This window comes from Phyllobates terribilis, unplaced genomic scaffold, assembly GCF_046119375.1.
Source record: "Phyllobates terribilis strain yellow unplaced genomic scaffold, ASM4611937v1 Scaffold_5__5_contigs__length_657084704, whole genome shotgun sequence".
NCBI lineage: Eukaryota > Metazoa > Chordata > Amphibia > Anura > Dendrobatidae > Phyllobates > Phyllobates terribilis.
Window position 1 is genome coordinate 413,695,336 of NW_027362765.1, and position 22,196 is coordinate 413,717,531.

General features: G+C 47.5%; 1 protein-coding gene across 1 annotated transcript in view; it reads right to left on the reverse strand.

The window, feature by feature from the left end:
* Nucleotides 1-22,196, reverse strand: part of LOC141273387 (alpha-1-macroglobulin-like) — a 352,694-nt gene that overhangs the window by 18,900 nt on the left and 311,598 nt on the right. The window contains exons 26-28 of the mRNA XM_073685148.1: nt 21,019-21,175; nt 19,692-19,760; nt 15,165-15,327 (exon numbers count right to left, since the gene is read on the reverse strand). Of these exons, the coding sequence (XP_073541249.1) occupies nt 15,165-15,327; nt 19,692-19,760; nt 21,019-21,175 (389 nt within the window). The remainder of the gene's footprint in view (nt 1-15,164; nt 15,328-19,691; nt 19,761-21,018; nt 21,176-22,196) is intronic.

Below are 22,196 nucleotides of genomic sequence, written 5' to 3' on the forward strand. Positions count from 1 at the left end.
CTTGTCCATTTTCCCTTCCTCCCTATCTACCTCCTGTGTTCTAGCCATCTTCCTGTATATTCCTATCTGTTCCATGTGAACAGAGCCCTGTCCTCTCTGCCTGCACCGTCAGCCCTGGTCTGCTCTGCTTGCTCACCGCTCCCGCGGTTTCGCTCTGCTCGGCCTTGCCCACCGCTCCGGCGGTTCCTCTCTGCTTTGCCTAGCCCTCCGCTCCGGCGGTTCCTCTCTGCTCTGCCTTGTCCACCACACCTGCAGTTTCGCTCTGCTCTGCCTTGTCCACCGCTCCGGCGGTTTCGCTCTGCTCTGCCTTGTCCTCCGCTCCAGCGGTTTCGCTTTACTCTGCTTGTCTACCGCATCTGCGGCTCTGTTTCTGTCTCCCAGTCTGTACTGGACCCTATCCAGCCTGCGCTCCAACCTGCTAGTACCTACCTGTTTGCACTCCAGCCGTGCTTGCCAGTATCTCCCTGTCTGCACTCCAGCCGTGCTTGCCAGTACCCACCTGTCTGCATACCAGCCGTGCTTGTCAGTACCCACCTGTCTGCATACCAGCCATGCTTGCCTGTACCCACCTGTCTGCATACCAGCCGTGCTTACCAGTACCCACCTGTCTGTATACCAGCCATCCTTGCCAATACCCACCTGTCTGTATGCCAGTCTAACCTGCCTGTTCCTGCATTCCCCGGTGTGGGTCAACAGCTGTGACCGGGGTCTGACCTGGAGTAGCACCTGGTCCCTCTGCTCAGTTCTTCCTTGGTTCACTGAGTCGACTGAGCCGCCGTGCGACCTTGGTCGGATCGGGTTGATACTTAGTTACGCCCCTCCAGGCACTCCTCGGTTCATGGTACAGTGGGATCACTAATCACGCTCACGCCAGTCAGTCCAATCACGCTCACGCCAGTCAGTCCTGGCGTGAGCATAACACTCCGCCTGATGGGCTTGCGCCTTGGCGGCCTTGTCTCGGGCCTCCAGGCGCTCACTGCGCACCTCCCGCGTGTGGCGCTCCCTCTCCAGTTGTCGGAGCTCCCGCCTGCAGAACTCCTTCCTCTGCAGGGCGGCGGACTCTGTTTCGTAAGAGAGCCCCATCAGATCTGCTGGCATTGGGAGAAGCGGTCATCGCTGCTGGTCCTCAAAGTGGGCGGACCAGTCGAAAACCGGCGCGCTGTAGACCCACTCAAATGGAGGTGGCGGGAGGGCTCCCAGTAACAGCCCCGCAGCTTCAGCGCCCGGGTTTAAAGGTTCCGGACGGGCGCTAAGCATCTGACCTTCCGGTGCAGCGCCTGGGGGCGGCAGTTTCGGGACGGCTCCAGGTGGGTGGCCCTTTTGTTCCACGCCCGAGGGTGAAGGTTCTGGGCTGCACATCTGTTCCCACCAGGGCACGGCGGCATATGGCGAGTGTGGGGGAAGGAGGCCCAGGAGCAGGACGGCGCTGGCAGCGCCCGGGACTGGGGATTCTCTCCTACCTGCTCCTGGGTTCTTCGCGGCCTCCTGGTTCTCCGCCGGGGCTGGAACGCCACTGCCGACTTCCGGTGCTGCCTTCCGCCGTGCTTTTAGCATATTCAGCAGCTCGCCTTTCCATTTGGCGATCGCTGCCTGCTGGGCCCGTTCGACCTGCTGGCCCAGCTCGAGAACCTCACCCTCGAGGAACTCCACGTCCTCCGGGGACAGCTTCTTCTTCTCTCCCTCCTGGGTGAGGGGGGTCTCCTGTTTCAGTGGCAGGCCTGAGGCGGAGGCTGGGCTCTCGCGTGCTTCCATCTCGGCTGCCGGGTGCGGTCTGACCAGACAGGTGGAGACCACCCCCTGTCTCCATTCTTTTTCTCCGCCTCCTTTCCTCTTTTGGGGGCGGCCCCATGGCGATCTGCTGTCGGTCACTCCCTGTGACGGCCCCCCCGCTTTGACGGACACATCTACGCGGACAGTCACTGTTGCAAGGGGCAGGGCCTGTTTTTGGCGCCATTCTGGGACCCGGCCCACGATGGGAGGCTCCATTTTGTTGTCCTTTAACACGCCCATAATGGCGCCCGTTCTTCTGGGGCAGGCACCACATTCAGAGCAGAAAACACTTCTTTAGGCATACTTTACCCGCAGATGGCAGGCTGGTCACGCATCCTGTTCGTGACACCAGTTGGATGACTCGCCCCCAGGGGCCGGTGGCTAATCACTGGGGTTATCACGGTGGCTGGCCCAGGGCGGTCAGTGCACAAAGGGGTATCAATTATTGGTAAAAGTTCAGAGAGTTCATAACGCCACCTGTGGTGTCTGGTGAGGATCACCAGCGCTGCAACAGTCCTCTGAGGCGGATGGTATGGCAGCTTGTGATGGAATGGCTCCCCACAGGTGGAGTGGGCCTCAGGGCAGTGTAGATAGATGGAAGGCTGCGCTGAGCGTTGTGGTGCGGTGAGGAATAATGGCGCCGGTGAAGAAACAGACAGAGGCTGTTCGATGCAGTCGTCCAAGGTTTTACTTACAGTTTTTAGGCAATTCACAAGTGCACTTTACAGGTGAAGGCCTCCCTCGTCGCGCTGCGTTCACCGGGCAGGGGTTCAGTCCTTCCTCAAGCAGCTTAGGAATGCCTGGTGGAACCCCACTTTCACGTGTTCCTACTTTGACCGTCTTCACATTTGGTCCTTCTCACCGCTGCCCTACGCTGCCCACTCTCAATCCCTCTCGGGTATGCTGAAGTCCTTCCTGTACGTCGGATCCGGGACCAAGCTGACACCCTGGGGATTAGAGTGAAGCAACCGATCCCTCCTGACACCTGGCAGGAGCGGTGCGTACGGGTGCCGTCCTGCACGCGCCGTACCCCCTGGGATCCTTTCCTTAGAACAGAGCCTACTCCCTGATCCCCTCCGGGGCCTCTATCCTGGGCCCTAACTTGTGGAGCGAGCTCCTGCTGAGCCTCTGCTCCCGGACTGTTCCTCTGAACAGCCCTCACTAAAACTCCACTCCTTACTCGACTAGGCTCATCTGAACTAAGATGTCTTTCTTTTTTATATCTACTGTATCAGTGCTTTCTCCACCCACACCCACTATTGGTTCCCCCTAACTTTGGGTTCCCCCCTACTCCAGCCAGTGTCAGGGCTCAGCAGCTGCGCTCTGCATGTTGCTCTTCCAGCCGGCCTGGAGCAGTGTGGTGTTGGATGCAGGTGTTTGAGGTTCCGTGCAGCTCTCCCTCCTTACCTGAGAGAAGGGAGACACCACACCTCAGGTGAGGTGCAGTACCTCTGTGGCGACTGAACCCTCAGGGGTGCCACATTTACATGACTTGAGGCCTGCCTCTAGGAGCCTGTTATGAACTGTTCTTGCCGTGCACTTCACCCCAGCTGCCATTTGCCATTCCTTTTGCAGGTCACTTGATTTCATCCTGCGGCTTCTGAGTGACATTCAAATAAGATGACGGTCATCCCGGTCAGTGGAGAGTCGCTTTTGCCCTCTGCCGGTCTGTAGCTTTGTTGTCCCCAATGTCTGCTGCTTGACCTTGTTGTAATGGACTGCAGTCTTCGAAATTTTAAGGATGGAGGCAACATGACGCTCACTGTATCCCTCTGCTAGTAAAGCCAGAATTGAGCCCTTCTTTTCCAGGACGTCCCCCTGACAGCACCATGGAGGACGTCCTTCTTATCCTTACAGGGACAGGAAACACAGAGGTTAAAAGCCCAACCCCTCCCTCCACCCCTCAGTGTTTTTCTTGTCCCTGTGAGGACAGAGAGGTGTGGTGTGCAGAAGAGCGTACCTGCATGCGGGCTCAGGAGATCGGGCGGCCCAGATCTTCCCCTTCCTCCTGGGAAGAAGCCCACGGCTGGCAGCCCCTGAACGGGGGTTCCTCAGCCTGGTCAGTGCAGCGCTGCTGCTGACCCAGGAGCCGCTTCCCTCCGGCGAGGGCTCTCGGTTCCGGCACCTGCCTCCACACCTGGTTCCGGCCACGTGTGCGCGCACTTCCGGTGATGTCACGGGAGTGTGCGCAAGGCAGAGCGCGAAATTTGAAAGCGGCAGTCGGCGTGCGTTCCGGGATGGAACTCAAAAGGCAAGGAAGACTTCAGACAGGTAAGTATAAAAGCGCTTGCCTGTGTCTGGCTTCCCTGCTGTGCTGGAGACTGCATAATGGAGGATTTAGGAAAGGCAGAGACCCCAGCTGAACCACCAGTTGTACATGTGAGTGGGGCTAGGACTATCTGGGGGGGAAGAGGGTAACCCACCAGTAATAGTCAAAAGGTCGCCTCCTAATTTCCACAGTGCTGTTCCCCTATCTTCGGATAAATGCTCCGCTAGCCCACCAACGCATCCGTTCCATGATCTTGGAAGAATGGGAAGACGTAGAGAAAAGACTTGTAATTCCACGAGACTTTAGATTACGCCTTCCCTTTGAGCCAGAGGACATTAAGCCCTGGGAAGAGATTCCCAGGATTGACGTTCCTATTGCAAAGGTGGTCAAGAAAACTTCAATCCCCTTTGAGGATTCGTCCAGCCTGAAGGATCCCATGGACAGAAAGGCGGATGGCCTTCTGAAAAGAGCCTGGGAGACGTCGGCGGCTATCATAAAAACTAATATTGCTGCCACCTCTGTAGCCAGATCAATGTGTTTGTGGGTAGAAGATCTGGAGGAGCAGTTAACATCAAAAGCTCCTAGAGAAGCTATTCTCAGATCCCTTCCCCTCCTTAAGATGACTACAGGTATCATGGCCGACGCTTCGGCATAGTCCGTTAGATTTGCAGCCAGAAACAGCGCCTTACCTAATGCAACCAGACGGGTTATCTGGTTGAAAACCTGGTCTGGGGATAACCAGCCAAAGAATAAATTATGCTCCATTCCTTTTTCAGGAGATAGGGTATTTGGGCCAGTATTAGACGACATCTTAGAAAAAGCGTCTGATAAAAACAAAGGGTTTCCCGAGGATGAGCCTCATAGGTACCAGCCCTTTCAGAGAGCCCGCCCCTCGCATAAGCCAGATTATAAGGGTAAAGGAAAGTCCGGTAGATGGAGTTACCCCAAGGGGAACAGGGGCAGAAGGCTCCCCTTTAGTTCAGCATCCGGCTCGAGGAAGTAGTGACGCCATACGCGTTGGGGGTCGTCTGATGTCGTTCCTCAGAGGCTGGCAAAAAATATCACAGAATCCTCGGATTCTAAAGACCGAATCCTCAGGATACAAAATCGAATTTACCCAGTTACCCCCAGAGAGGTTTATTCTCACCAATCCTCAGCCAGTGTCCAGTACTTCACCCATGTGGTTAGAAGTACAGAAACTCTTAAAAATAGGGGCCATAAGTCCAGTTCCCCGGGTAGAGAGGCCCCAGGGACACTACTCAAGACTCTTTTCCATCAAGAAACCCTCAGGCGAGACGCGTATAATAATAAACCTAAAACCGTTAAACCACTGGGTGAGATACAAACGATTCAAGATGGAATCAGTTCGGTCTACCATTCCCCTGATAGACAGAGGGGCCGTGATGTGTACCTTAGACCTCCAGAAAGCGTACTGCCATGTCCCCATCCATCCCATCGATCAAAAATGTTTGAGATTTGCTATAAAAGTGGGAAATCAAATCCACCATTTTCAATTCAGATGTCTCCCCTTTGGTCTGGCCTCAGCCCCTCGGGTGTTTACAAAGCTGATAACAGAAGTAGTAGCCCATTTAAGACATTTGGGAATCATCATAGTCCTTTACCTCGACGATTTCCTTTTGGTGGGGGGGTTTCGTCAGGAGCTTCTAGACCATGTTAGGATAACCATTTCCACCCTCCAGGAGTTGGGTTGGCTGATAAATTGGGACAAATCAGACCTAGTTCCCGGGGAAAGAAAAAACTTCCTGGGAGTTACTCTGGATTCTTTCCTAAGAACCTCATTTCTACCTGTAGAAAAGCAGAGGTCACTGAGAAGAGAGATTATTCAGTTTCCAAGGAATCATTGCTCCATCAGAAGTGCAATGAGGATCCTGGGACTGATGACAGCCTGCATTCCATGTGTCAGATGGAGCCAGTTTCATGCTCGACATCTACAAAGAACCATTCTGTCGGCTTGGGACAGGCGTCAGATATCCTTGGACAAAGTAATGCCCCTTTCCAGAGTGGTAAGAAGGTCCCTAGTGTGGTGGACGCTTCCAAAAAACCTCCAGGTGGGAGTAGCTTGGATCCCCTCTCCAGCCATAGTAATTATCACCGACGCCAGTCAGTCAGGGTGGGGCGCCCACATAGAAGGGAAGCTCTTTCAGGGAACCTGGTCCCCAGAAATTCGTGCAAGGTCCTCAAATTATCGGGAATTACGAGCCGTGTGGGAAGTTCTCCGCCAGAACAGACCATTATTTCTGGGAAGACAACACAACAGTGGTGGCTTTTCTGCAGCATCAGGGTAGCCCAAGACTCCCCTTACTGAAGAGCCTTTCTACAAAGATGTTTCTTTGGATAGAAAGAATAGCCCTATCTATAACAGCTGTACACTTAGCAGGGGCTCAGAATAAGATAGCAGACTTCCTGAGCAGACAAAGGATATGTCCCACAGAGTGGGAACTGAATATGCAGGTCTTCCTCGACCTTACTCATCGTTGGGGTTCTCCAGAAATAGACCTCTTTGCAAGCAGAGAAAATACCAAGGTCAGGAGATTCTATTCCCTAAATCTGCTAGACAATCCGGAAGGAATAGATGCCCTATCCCAGCAATGGAACAGGGGCCTGTTGTATGCATTCCCTCCGTTAGCTCTGATACCGAGGGTACTAAGGAAAGTGCAGGAAGACCAGGCAAGGATAATACTGGTAGTGCCCTTTTGGCTGAAGAGGAGCTGGTTTCCTCTATTGGCCAAGATGGCACTAGAAGACCCTGTCCAGCTTCCCTTGAGGAAGGACCTTCTCCATCAGGGTCCTCTGTTCTACCAGGAAGTAGACAGATTGCATCTTACGGCTGTTATGTTCTGCTACCAGAGCTAAGGAAAGAGAGGAGATCTGTCCCTACGATAGAACTCAGCTGAATCCCTACGATGTAACAGGGAACCTGATCCTGCGATCAGACCTGCTAAAGTCCTAAGCTAGTCTGTACGGAGACCTATAGATGTGGGGAAGGAATCCCTACAAGTACTAAGGACTGGGAGGAAAATGGGACACCTCCTAACAGAAATAGTAGCAGACAGACGAACAAATAAAATATATAGAACATAGAGGTCCGTAGACCAAGCAAACTAACAGAGTTAGATACAGAGCACAGGCTAGCTAGAAAGTAGTTATACAATGAAGTCCAGCAAAGCCAGAAGGGCGGAGCAGGATTAAATAGGCCAACAAGGTCATGTGACCAGCAAAGGAAAAAACCTAAGAGCAAGGTTCTAACAGTACCCCCCCTTCTAAAAGGATCCTCCAGATCCCCTAGGACCAGGCTTATCAGGAAATCTCCTGTGAAACGCTCTGATAAGTCTGGACGCGGAAACATCATCTGACCTCACCCAAGAGTTATCCTCGGGTCCGAAACCTTTCCAGGCCACAAGATACTGCAAACTACCTCTATACCGTCTAGAGTTAAGGATGCGAGAAATTTCATATTCCCCGTCCTCCACCACCGGAGGAACAGAGGCAGAGGCGTCACCATCCGACACAACAGCTTTTTTTAACAGAGAGACATGAAATACCGTATTAATTCTCCAGGAGGTAGGAACCTCCAACCTAACAGCAGATTGGTTGACAACCTGAAGCACCTTAAAGGGCCCTACAAACTTGGGACCCAATTTCTTAGAAGGAATCCTCAACCGCAGATTCCTAGAGGACAACCAAACCATGTCACCAACAGCGAACAAAACCTCCTGTCGTTTCCTATCAAAGTAGTCTTTAGATTTTCTGTTGGCCTCCTGAAGATTACCACGCACATCCGTCCAAACTCTCTCCAAATCACCGGAAAAATTCTCCTCCTCAGGCACGGCAGATCCCAACTTGGAGAACGACCCAAACGACGGATGTCTCCCAGAACAACAAAAAAAAGGCGAACAACCAGCAGAAGAAGATGTATGATTGTTCAGAGCAAATTCAGCAAGTGGCAGAAACTCAGACCACCCCTCTTGATTGTCTGCCACAAAACAACGCAAGAACTGCTCAACATCCTGGTTTTTCCTTTCTGTCTGGCCATTAGATTCAGGATGATATCCGGACGAGAACGACAAATGAACTCCCAACCTGTCACAAAAGGCACGCCAAAAACGAGCCACGAACTGAGGACCCCTATCAGAAACAATGTCAGTAGGAACGCCATGAAGTCTGACAATTTCCTTGACAAAGGCCTTAGCGAGAGTTTTAGCGCAGGGCAGTTTGACGAAGGGAACCAAGTGACACATCTTGCTAAAACGGTCCACAACCACCCAGATAACAGTAAAACCCTCAGAGGGGGGAAGGTCAGTTATAAAGTCCATAGCCAAATGTGTCCAAGGAGCACTGGGAACCTCCAAAGGACAAAGCAACCCCGCAGCAGGAGTATGTGAGGACTTAGATCTAGCACATATAGTACATTGACGCACCCACTTAATGACCTCCTTCTGCCATCCAGGCCACCAAAAACTGCGACCCACCAGTCTCTTGGTCTCAGAGATTCCGGGATGACCTGCCAACCGAGACTCGTGACACTCAACAAACAAATCTCTCCTAAAGGTCCCAGGCACAAACAACCTCCCATGAGGAGTGTTAGATGGGGCATTCTCCTGTGCTTTAAGAATCTCATCTTCCAAAACGGAGTCCAAAGCAGCTATCACAACACCTTCTTGTAAAATGTTCTCCTCTTTCTCAGCACCGACTATGGGAGAAAAACTGCGAGACAAGGCATCCGCCTTAACATTCTTAGTACCAGGGATGTAAGTAACGGAGAAATTAAACCGCGAGAAAAACAGTGCCCACCTAGCCTGACGGGCATTCAGGCGCTTGGCAGCATCAAGATATATCAGATTTTTATGATCCGTAAGAACCTGAACGGGAAATTCCGCACCTTCCAAGAAGTGGCGCCAGTGTTCAAATGCGAGTTTAATAGCCAGCAATTCCCGATTACCAATATCGTAATTCAGTTCAGTCTCCGAAAATTTTTTTGAAAAAAAGGCACAGGGATGTAATCCATCCCCGTTATCCTGAGACAATACTGCGCCAACCCCCACAGAGGAAGCATCAACCTCAACCAAAAACGGCTTAGTCACATCAGGCTGCATAAGGATGGGAGCAGAGGTGAACCTCTCCTTGAGATACACAAAAGCTTCAATGGCCTCAGAAGACCACTGAACCGCATCAGCACCATTCCTGGTGAGATCGGTCAGAGGTTTGACAATACTAGAAAATATTTTTATGAATTTTCTGTAATAATTGGCGAAACCTAAAAACCTCTGTATCGATTTCAAACCAATAGGCCTAGGCCATTCCTGTACAGCTTGAACTTTCACCGGGTCCATCTCAAAACCATCGCTGGAGATAATGTAACCCAAAAAACGAATTCTCTGTACAGCGAACTCACATTTCTCCAGCTTAGCAAAAAGCGAATTGTCCATTAATAACTGTAATACCTCACGTACGCTCCGCCAATGAGACTCCAGATCCAGCGAATAAATCAAAATGTCATCCAAATACACAACCACATTTTTGCCGATCAAAGATCTAAGGATGTCATTAATAAGATTCTGAAAAAATGCAGGAGCATTAGTAAGACCAAAAGGCATAACCAGATTCTCAAAATGACCCACAGGAGTGTTAAAAGCAGTCTTCCATTCGTCACCCTCCTTCATGCGCAACAGATTGTATGCCCCCTTAAGGTCAATTTTAGAGAACCACTTGGCCCCCATTAACTGGTTAAACAGATCAGGAATCAATGGCAGTGGGTAAGGATTGCGTACAGTAATTTTGTTAATCTCACGAAAATCCAGACAAGGATGTAAACCGCCGTCCTTTTTTTTTACAAAAAAAAATCCAACCGCCACAGGAGACTTAGAAGGCCTAATGTGACCGGCGGCCAAACTTGTCTGTATGTATTCCTCCAAAGCCTTCCTCTCAGGAATAGTAAGGTTAAATAAACGACTTTTAGGAAGAGTCGCTCCAGGGACAAATTCAATAGAACAATCATAGTCTCTATGGGGAGGCAAAACCTGCGATTCCTTCTCAGAAAAAACTCTCCAAAAATCCTGAATAGGAACAGGCAATTCTCCCCTATCCAAAGCTGCAATACGCCCGTTACAACACTTGTCATAACATTTATGGCTCCAGGATTTAATTTCACTGGTAGACCAATCCAGTACAGGATTGTGAAATTTTAACCAGGGCAATCCCAATATTACTGGAGAAGGCAAGTTATTCAAAACTACCAAATCCAATTTCTCATGGTGAACACCATTAATAGTGAGAGGAAATTCACAGACCTTGAGAGTAATATTCTTCAAAGGGGAACCATCCACAGAAACCACAGCAATGGGGGATGATAAAGGTTCGGGTTTTAAATTGAGTCTTTCCAAGAATCCCCCATCAATTACATTCAGAGTAGACCCGCAATCAACAAACACCCGAAATTCCATTAATTTTTCCTGAGCAATCGTGGAAGCAGCTAAAAATACACCCTTGGAATTTAAACAGGCAATACGGGCATGACTGACCATTTTTTTTTCTTTCTTCATACGAAGCTCACAGCCTTTAATCAAATGACCAGATTTTCCGCAATAGAAACACAAGCCTTCAAAAAATCTACGGTCTTTTTCTTGAGAGCGAGGTGCCACCGATCCAATCTCCATCGGTTCACCACTGTTAGTACACACATTCTCATAACCAGAAACTGACATAGCAGAGGATTTGCTCTCATTAACCCTTGCACGCAGTCTCCTATCCACCCGTATAGCTAATTGCATAGCCTGTTGCAAATCTTCAGGTGTAGGATAAGCAATTAGCAGGTCTTTAACCCTTTCATTGAGCCCAGCAAGAAATAGACTTTTCAGAGCAGAATCGTTCCACCCTGTTTGAGTAGACCAACGACGGAAATGAGTACAATATTTTTCCACATTACCTGATCCCTGTTTCAAACGTCTCAACTCAGTCTCAGCTGATGCGACACGGTCAGGATCATCATATAATAGTCCCAAAGCAGAAAAAAAACTATCCACTGATCTGAAGCATGTATCACTAGGTTGCAAAGAAAAGGCCCACTCCTGAGGCTCTTTGCGCAAAAGTGACATTATGAACCCTATGCGCTGGGATTCATCCCCAGAGGACTTGGGTCTCAAACGAAAATACAATAAGCAAGCATTTTTAAATGAAAAAAATTCTCGGTGTTCACCAAAAAATAAATCCGGCAAACATACCTTAGGCTCCAAGAAATGTGCTCCAGGACAGTTACTCACGTGCTGACGGAGCTCGGCCACCTCCAGAGAGAGTCCCTGCAGGCGATGAGCCAAATCCTGAACCGACACCATGATGGAACAGAAAAATCTTTCCTTAGAGAATTTGCAGGCTGGACTTACTGTTATGTTCTGCTACCAGAGCTAAGGAAAGAGAGGAGATCTGTCCCTACGATAGAACTCAGCTGAATCCCTACGATGTAACAGGGAACCTGATCCTGCGATCAGACCTGCTAAAGTCCTAAGCTAGTCTGTACGGAGACCTATAGATGTGGGGAAGGAATCCCTACAAGTACTAAGGACTGGGAGGAAAATTGGACACCTCCTAACAGAAATAGTAGCAGACAGACGAACAAACAAAATATATAGAACATAGAGGTCCGTAGACCAAGCAAACTAACAGAGTTAGATACAGAGCACAGGCTAGCTAGAAAGTAGTTATAGAATGAAGTCCAGCAAAGCCAGAAGGGCGGAGCAGGATTAAATAGGCCAACAAGGTCATGTGACCAGCAAAGGAAAAAACCTAAGAGCAAGGTTCTAACAACGGCATGGATGCTGAAAGGCAGATCTTGAAGTCCAGGGGTCTTTCTGATCAGGTGATAACAACCCTACAGGCCAGTCGAAAACCGGTCACCTCGGCCATATATAGTAAAATTTGGAAAAAATTCTGCTCACAATGTGGGGATTCAGCTATTGATGTTTCTAACCCAAATATCCCTAAGATTTTGGATTTTTTGCAGGCCGGATTTAACAGGGGTTTAAAACCAAGTACTCTAAGAGTCCAGGTCTCTGCCCTGAGCGTATTCTTTGATACGTAATTGGCAGTGAAACCTTGGATAGCTAGGTTTTCCAAGGCGGTTCAGAGATTGAGACCTTGGCTTAAGAGATCTGTTGCTTCCTGGGACCTCAATCTTGTACTTAATGCTTTTTGTAAACATCCATACGAGCCGTCCAAGGACTTGTCTATAGGCAGACTCACCTTTAAGACAGCTTTCCTGGTAGCAATTACAACTGCTATAAGGGTGGGGGAGATACAGGCCTTATCCACAAAGGACCTGTACTTACAGATTCATAATAGATAAAATTGTTCTTAGATTCGATCCATCCTTTTTACCCAAGGTTGCTTCTACCCATAATATAAATCAGGAAGTGGTACTTCCGTCCTTCTGCCAAAATCCTAAAAATCAAAAGGAAGTCTTCTGTTAGACAAGCAGTCATCACTTATTTAGAGGCCACCCAAGGTTGGAGAAAAGATCACTACTTGTTTGTCCAATTTGGGGGTAGAAATAGAGGTAAAAAAGCGTAAAAAAAAGACAATTGCCAGGTGGATTAAGTCTACTATAGATCTAGCCTATGTGGCAGAAGGAAAGTCTCCTCCTGTCGAATTGAGGGCTTATTCGAATCGATCAATGGCCACTTCTTGGGCAGAGAGAGGGGGGGCCTCGGTGGAGCAGATTTGTACGGCCGCAACTTGGTCTAACCTAAGTACATTTTCCAGACATTACAAGCTAGACGTTGAAGCCAGTCAGAGAATGGCGTTTGGTAGGAAAGTTCTCCATGCTGTGGTCACACCCTAAAATCAATACTTTGGTATTCTCCATGGTGCTGTCAGGGGGACGTCCTGGAAAAAGGTACTTAGTCTTACCGGTAATTGTATTTCCAGGAGTCCATCCTGACAGCACGGTTAGTTCCCTCCCTTTTCATGTTATGTACAGTGTGAAGTAACATTGTTATATAGAATTGTAATAAAACATTTTTTTGTTTGTTGCAACCATCCTGGTGTGGTACTTAGAAATAACACTGAGAGGTGGAGGAATGGGAGGGCTTTTAACCTCTGTGTTTCCTGACCCTGTAAGGATAAGAAGGACGTCCTCCATGGTGCTGTCAGGATGAACTCCTGGAAATACAATTACCGGTAAGACTAATTACCATTTTCCTCAAGACTTTTCTTTTCAACTCCTTTGGCATGGTTAAAAGTTATTTTTTCATTCAAATTACTTTTGGGCTATTCCTAGCACTTATTTTGCCATCCAGCTTGTCCTATTGCAAAAGGATTGTGAAGACCACAGCAGTGTTTTTTATACTTTCCCTCGTGGGAGGCAGTGACGGGGATCGTATACGAGGGACGTTATATATCCCCCAGAATGTGTACAGAGACCTATTAAACCCGTTGGAGTTCATTTCAGTCACAGACACAGCTGCGTCTGCAATGCAGGAATGAAGGTGAGCACTGACCTGGTCAGGCTATCTGGCTAAGGCAGATTAAGTAAAACCCGGCTGGGCCTTCATTTCTTGGAGGAGGCTACAGGAAGGCAGTGGGACGGCCTCCTCCCTCCAACCCGGGTTTTCCAGTGGCTCTTGCCACAGGTCCTTTAAAACCCCTGCACTAAGGATTAGGGTTGTTCAGTGTTGGGACCTGCTAGGAGCATAGCAGAAAAGCTCTGTGGACCTGTGTGCAGCTGACCCCATGCCTGGGAAGGCTCTGCACCCGTCAGGCTCTGAGCGGCCCGGCGCGGCCGTTGTCCCCGGCAACCGTTGTTTATGGACTTATGTTAACCCGACTGCAAACCAGAGGACTTTATGTTTTACCCATGAGTTGCTGAATAAAAGCTGCTTATGTTGGACTTGCTTGGGTCACGGTCTCAGATACTGCACTGTGTGAACACCGCCGCCTTACACTCGTTACATAAGATTTGGTTGAGGTGATCACCTAATCAGAAGCACATTAAGTAGAATGAGGTGGACTTTGGTTGGAATGGCTGTCCGACATGTAGAGATGGGGATTTTTAGAAAACTGTGCAGTGTTCTCTTAATTTTTACCAGAGCTGTATATACATTATTTAGATGGTGTTTTAGAGAAGTGGTCATTTAAAAGAAGAGCAGCAATATACATAGAATATTATGAAAAATAAATCTGTTGGAGGAAATCCAGCCTAGATCAGAGGAGATCTTTTTGAAGTTATGTTTTGGAGAAGTTTTATCATAAGGGCAGTAAAAAACAAGCCCTATTATATTGAGTAAAGAAAGATCCCCAACAGCACATCACAAACAAGTCAGACTCCTGTTTAGAAGAGGGGTCGCGGAGCAAAGAGAACTCAGCAACCGGCCCTATGCCCACTTGACATAAGTCATAAGTCACTGCAAAAGTCCCTGGCAGGGTGGTGGAGGGAGCAGCTGAGTCAGGAGTTGAAGAGAGGAATGATTTAGGGACAATAGACTTCCTGTTTCTACATAGAGGAGTGAAAAGAGAAGAATTATCTGGGTAGAAAGGCAAAATGAGCAATAGTAAGTACACAGTGCTATATAATATGATGACTGCAGTATATTAAGAGGGTGAAAACTTTGATGGGAGGAGGAGGAGGAGGAGTGCTTCTTTAAATGAACGGGGCTGCAGTACTTCTCATATGGGCATCTCTGTGGCCAAAACAGCAGTGAAGAGAAGACTGAAGCATCGTCCTGCTGATCTGTAGTCATACACTGATGCTCTATTCCATGTATATATTTGTTAAGGTGCATTTACAATAGCAGATTATCGGAAACAAGCGTTCCTAGAAATGTTTGCATCCCGATAAGAAGCTAATCTAAATTTGCTGCCGATCACTCAAAAAACAAACAAAATCCTTAAGAAAAAAACATTGTTTTTGTCAGCACATCGTCATGAGCAACCAAGAACAATGGTATTCTATGGGCACAGAACAATCGTGTTAATGGTGGTTGTTTAACGGCCATGGATTGGAAATCCTAAACCCACCCTTGCATCCTGGAAAACCCTTTCTATATTATTTTCTTACTTTTTTCATAGTTCATTGCAGTGACCTCATGAAAAGTGATTTGTCCAGTAGCTGCTTTACCTTTCTTTACGGCGATCTGGTCCAGTTTCCTCAGTGTCTGATGTCTCAGCTCGCTGTCTCCTGATAAGGTGAAGGCATACGCCAGAAGAGCCATGGTGTACACCGATGTAAATCTGTCCATGGATTTCCTGAGACATCTCAGGGCATTTTCCACAATATTTCCCTACACACGACATAAACAAGCCAACATATTCTCATGATATAAGATCGATACGATATAAGCGAACCAATAAATGATTGTGGATTAAACAGCCTGTGACGAAACGGACCCCTTTTATATACAACATAGGATGATTTCTTATTTATCCGGACAATTTGGTATTTTGTGGCGAACTCGTAATATGCCACTCATGGGTTAAGTTCTTACAATCTACTGTAGCTGGACACTATTTTGTATACCCATTGTTTCTAGAGTCTTGTTGATGTTGGTGATGTTAACCTAGGTAATGCAATTATCGCTCTTCTGTAAAGTCAGAGGAATTTAATCCTGTTAGAATGCCATTGTATTACCATGTGGATTATTGACTCTACGTAAATTTCCTCAGCCACCATTGTTCTAATGTCATAACTTGCAAACTGAATGTCTCCTACTAGCATTCCATTGTAGGACTATATCAATCAGTATGTGGCTCTCCCTTGCCTGGACTGCAATACAATCAAAAATGGTTATATGGGACTTGAGATCCAGCCAATGAAAAGACAGTCTTATTCCACCAATCGTGAAGTCTCCGGTATCCTGCAATGAGGGCTGAGGGTATATCAGGAGGACTGTTCAGTTGACCGGGAGATTTTTGTCTACTGCCCTCAGCCGAGGGATGTCGATCCCGACTGCAGGTGCACTAGCTTGAAGACAGGCAGCTAATTTAGGATCTTCGGATCCGAATGGGAGAACAACGACCGCCTAGGACGCAACCCAGGTTGGGACATTTCAGTCACCTGGTTACAGACTTTGCCGTGCTGTCTCAGTTCCAAACTCCGGCATTATTTCTTTCTGGGAGGGTGCCTGCCAAAAGAAGGGGACCACTGGTTTAGAGTACATAGTCCTGGAAGATCTGAGATACGAAGAATCTAAAACCCTGGTGAGCCAGCGGAAGGGTGAGACTCTGTTGCCTGTTACAATTTGTGCTGTGCTGGTTATGTGTTATATGCTATTAGTTGTTGAGGATCCAATAAAGCCTTAATATTGGGATTTCCTCACCCTGTGTTGTCTGAGTAGTGTTCCGCCCATGGTTGAGGAGTCCGGGCGTTCAGTTGGGGATGAGCCCTGGTCCACGTTGTCTTTCTAAAGGCGGCTGGGCCAGCGGACGAGAGCACCCACTGACCTCATGTCTTTACACAACCTTTACAGAAGGCTTCCACTAGTGACACACTTTTTTAAGGGACTGCATTGCTATTATTTTTCTTTCACTTAGAACGTTTTCACATATCCGTGTTTTGTGGTTTCAGTACGTATTGCAATGCATAGACTGGCTGCTGCCCTCCTGACCCAAATTTGATAACTTTCAGTGAAAACAAGTTATCACCTATCCAATGGGTAGACGATATCATATTAATTGTTGTGTGTCCGATAGTTAAGACCTGTACCGATCGGCAGATTGGAAAACTTTTATCCTTGTCAGAATGGAGCAGCAGTGCACATGTTCGACCGCCGCTCCATTAATTTCCCATAGGACTGTCCTCAACTTTTTCTGGCAGTCCCTATAGATAATGAATGGAGCAGTGGTGTCACGCAAGGTGTGGGAAAGACAAGTACAACACGAAGGGATGAGGGGAAGGGAGCCCAGACACTAGGGAAAGGGGGAGTAGAGACCTCCGAGGCTGATCTGATATCACCCTGTCTCCCCTATCGTCCCTATATTGGTTTCCCACCAATCGTTGCACAGGAACCTAGAACCCTTTATCTCCCTAGAGCTAGGCCCTGGCTAGGGAAGGGGGAGATGAGCACTAGTCAGTCTCCACTAACAACTAAAGACAACAAGGGAGACAAGTCACTGACATGTGCTGCACCATATGGCACAAGGCAGGTAGAGGCCCTGTTATGAATTTTACATTGGTGCTAAGAAGCTTTATGTTTTACACTTGTTTCTCAATCTATTAGTAAAATTGTTTAAATCATATAATGCGCTGTAATTTAATTTTATGTTTTAGATTAAATATCTATAAACATCTTTCCCTAATTGTAATATTCTGTAATATGAACATGACATATGTGTAACATGGCGGGGGGCAGAATCCATGAGCTCGTCTCTTGCTCCCTAGCATGCAATATGACAGATGTTTCACAGTTCAATGAGAGAGACCATCATCCAAAAATAAACTTTTTACTGAACGGGAAATTGGACTTATGGACGTTTCCTTTACAACTCAAAGCATTTCCCACACAATTTCCTTCCTTCTATGCTCTTTTGTCATCTATCTTCACTTTTCCATTTTTCCTCTTTCTACTGGTCCTCTGTTTCTCACTACTTCACCACAACCCAGCTTTAACTTTACAGTCCTGCTTAACGAGTCCTTTACTGCCTCTTCTTTCCCCTTAGAGCACCCAGTATGGCCGAACTTAGCTTCAAGCTCTCTGACACTCTGGAACTTCCGGTCTGGACAATCTATTCATCTCCTGTAGTCTGTCCTGTCCAGACCCATTGTAACATACCTGGCGGCGTCCTTGCATAGTGGTCCGTCTCCCACTGTGCAAGAGCGCGCACTTGATCTCCAGTCCAGTTTGCTAGCCTGGCTTCCCTCCATGCTGTCTGTTTGCCTCTGTGTCTGCTGCTTAAGGGCGGCGCCCGATCACTTCCTGCTTTTTGTACCTGCTGCAGACACACCCCTTGTGCGTCCTCAGCCTATTGCTGTCTGCCATCTGGTATTTAACCCAGCTGCTCCAATGAATCCCTGCCTGAGCATTGTGTTCTGTCAGTTGGCCTTTGGTCACTGATATGCCAGGTCCCGTTTATGTTTCCTGCCTTCGGTATCAGTTCCCGTGTCTGAACTGTGTCCTGTCTGTATTATCTTCTAGCCTGTTGTCTTCTGCCTATCCTGGAGGCTGTATTTCCAGGCCTGTGTGAACCCGCTCCTGTATCTTGCTGCTGTGTCTGTTCTTGTCTGAATACTCTACTAGCCTGTTTTGTTTTTCTCTATGTCCGTACTTTCCCTTTTTCTGCAGAGTCTGAACTCGTACCTAACTCCTGCTCGTTGTCACTGTACTTCCGTTTGTGAGTTTGTGGTCCACTCGCTACTTCTCTGCAAGTACCCTGTGGGTATCTGGCTCTGCCTTTCCCTTCTAGTCTGTTCCGTGTGTACAGAGCCCTGTCCCCACCGCGTCTGCGGTTTCGCTTTGCTCAGCCCTGTCCCCACCGCGTCTGCGGTTTTCGCTTTGCTCAGCTCTGTCCACCGCGTCTGCTGTTTTTGCTTTGCTCAGCTCTGTCCACCGCGTCTGCGGTTTTCGCTTTGCTCAGCTCTGTCCACCGCGTCTGCGGTTTTCACTTTGCTCAGCTCTGTCCACCGCGTCTGCGGTTTTCGCTTTGCTCAGCTCTGTCCACCGCGTCTGCGGTTTTCGCTTTGCTCAGCTCTGTCCACCGCGTCTGCTGTTTTCGCTTTGCTCAGCTCTGTCCACCGCGTCTGCGGTTTTCGCTTTGCTCAGCTCTGTCCACCGCGTCTGCGGTTTTCACTTTGCTCAGCTCTGTCCACCGCATCTGCGGTTTTCGCTTTGCTCAGCTCTGTCCACCGCGTCTGCGGTTTTCGCTTTGCTCAGCTCTGTCCACCGCGTCTGCGGTTTTCGCTTTGCTCTGCCCTGTCCACCGCGTCTGCGGTTTCGAATTAGTCTCCCAGTCTGTACTGGACCCTACCCAGCCTGCGCTCTAGTCTGCCTGTTCCTGTATTCCCCGGTGTGGGTCAACAGCCGTATCCGGAGTCTGACCTGGAGTAGACCCTGGTTCCTCTGCTCGGTTCCTCCCTGGTGCACTGGCGTCGTATGCCGTCATGTGACCTTGGTCGGATCGGGCAGATACTTAGTTACGCCCCTCCAGGCACTCTCCGGTTCATTGCACAGTGGAATCACTACATAAACACGCACACGCCAGCCAGTCCGGGCGTGTGCATTACACCCATTACCTTGCGAGCTATAAAGTCTGTGCTTTTCTGCTAGGCATCCTCTTCCAAGACCCGTATCCCGTAGATCACTCTTTCTCTTAGTCACTTCTGCTCCAGATCTCGCTATCCCTATAATTCAGTCTCCTCTCACTTAGGGACACCCCAAAATGCGGCACTGCTCACCTTGGACCTTTAGGTCCGCTTGCTATGCACTCCAGGCACTGACAGGAAATTGTTACTTTCTCTGCAACTCAGCTACTCCAACTCTGGGCTAGTCCCAACCATTAACTCTAACTGTCCCTATGGTCCAACTACACACACTATCAGTATTGCTAATAAATTTAACATACATCACAAGTCACACAATACATCACAGTTCACATTGCATCACATAACATTTTACAACAACAAACTTGTTTCTTCAAGTATATAACAACTTACCGTGTACGTCCCCGGATGTTCCAGGAGGGAGATTAGGATGTATGCAGTACGAGCAACGTTATTGTCTGCCTAAAATGAGAAAACAAGTTTGGGCTATCTTACATAACGTAACTTTTTCCATAAGATTTGGAAAGAAAGAATTAAATAGTTTCATAGTTAATATGATTGAAAAAAAAGACAAATGTCCAACAAATTCAACTGAGGGATATAAAAGGACAAAGTGAAGTGGCACATGCACAATCACAATGAATGATACAGTCTACTTTTCCTTCTTTGATTCCAGTTGTCGACCCACTGGCCTAAACATTATGAAAATAATTTTTCACATTTATATAAAAATGTATGTTATTTTCTTCTAAAAAAATAGCATCTAAACCTTTTTGAAGCCATCGATGGTTCCTGCTATGATCAGCTCTTGAGCTAGAATATTCCACAGATTCTCATGGTAATAGAAGACTTGCCTCCTCTAGAGAGTGAACCTTTCTATCTCCACATGGAGGGAGAGAAGTTTGTCTTTTGAGGGTTTTTTTTTACATGAAATAGTGTTTGACCAAACTTTTTGCATATGCTATTTATGTACTTGTACAAATTAATCTTCTCAAGACTAAATAAGTGGAATTTTTAAAATTTTTCCTCATAACTAAAATCCTCCAAGCTCCTTATTAGTTTTGTGTCTCTTATTCGGACCATTTTTAGCTCCAGAGCATCCTTTCTATGATCTGGTGCCCAGAACTGAACTGCATGTACCTGATTAGATTACACAACAATATCCTGCTGCCCTTAGGAGCTGCTGACTGACATTGAATGCTATTATTTAGTGTGTGATCTACAAGTACACCCAGATTCTTCTATATAAGTGACTCTCCTAGTTTTACTCCCCCCCTGCCCCCCTAGAATATATGATGCCCTTACCTGTAAGGCCTTGTCTCATTAAAAAAAAGTATTTATATCTTTTACTTTTATGGCACACTCACAAGATATAAAGATGTGAGTTCCACTGTTGTGACCTATATCTTCCAAAAGAATGGGCCCTTGGCACGTGTTATAGGGAACTCTTTTTTTCATCTGTAGGAGAGTTTCAAACACTCTAAGCATATGTGCGGCTAGCCTGGCATTTAGGTTATCACCACAAGTAAGGCTTGTGTAAACTGTAACTAATAAAGATAGGAGCAATTGTAGTGTAGTAAGTGTAGTATAGTATGGCGAAGCTGGTACCTGTATAATATATGAGCTAAACTATATGGATGCCCAACATTCCAAAATCATAGGACGCCTTTTATAGTTTGGTTGGATACATGGGTTCACTGAAAGCCAAAAAAAATGTCACCTTCATTTCATAGTTAAAGTGATAGCCCTCATGACTGAAGCAGCCATCAGGTAACTGTGCGCTCTGAATCCAAGTCACAGCCTCCCGAATGTGGTACTCATTGATGTACATCCAGTCCTTAGCACTGATAAAAGCCTTGGCCACTAATGCCGTAATCCTACAAAATGAAAGAACTGATAAGTCACATTTCCTATTCAATGGAATACTGTACACGTGACTAATAACTTAACAATAGCAAAGAATATACAGTACAGACCAAAAGTTTGGACACACCTCATTTAAAGATTTTTCTGTATTTTCATGACTATGAAAATTGTGCATTCACACTGAAGGCATCAAAACTATGAATTAACACATGTGGAATTATATAGTTAACAAAAAAGTGTGAAACAACTGAAAATATGTCTTATATTCTAGGTTCTTCAAAGTAGCCACCTTTTGCTTTGATGACTGCTTTGCACACTCTTGGCATTCTCTTGATGAGCTTCAAGAGGTAGTCACCGGGAATGGTTTTCCAACAATCTTGAAGGAGTTCCCAGAGATGCTTAGCACTTGTTGGCCCTTTTGCCTTCACTCTGCGGTCCAGCTCACCCCAAACCATCTCGATTGGGTTCAGGTCTGGTGACTGTGTAGGCCAGGTCATCTGGCGTAGCGCCCCATCACTCTCCTTCTTGGTCAAATAGCCCTTACACAGCCTGGAGGTGTGTTTGGGGTCATTGTCCTGTTGAAAAATAAATGATGGTCCAACTAAACGCAAACCGGAAGGAATAGCATGCCGCTGCAAGATGCTGTGGTAGCCATGCTGGTTCAGTATGCCTTCAATTTTGAATAAATCCCCAACAGTGTCACCAGTAAAGCACCCCCACACCATCACACTTCCTCTTCCATGCTTCACGGTGGGAACCAGGCATGTAGAGTCCATCCGTTCACCTTTTCTGCGTCGCCTAAAGACACTGTGGTTGGAACCAAAGATCTCAAATTTGGACTCATCAGACCAAAGCAGATTTCCACTGGTCTAATGTCCATTCCTTGTGTTCTTTAGCCCAAACAAGTCTCTTCTGCTTGTTGCCTGTCCTTAGCAGTGGTTTCCTAGCAGCTATTTTACCATGAAGGCCTGTTGCACAAAGTCTCCTCTTAACAGTTGTTGAAGAGATGTGTCTGCTGCTAGAACTCTGTGT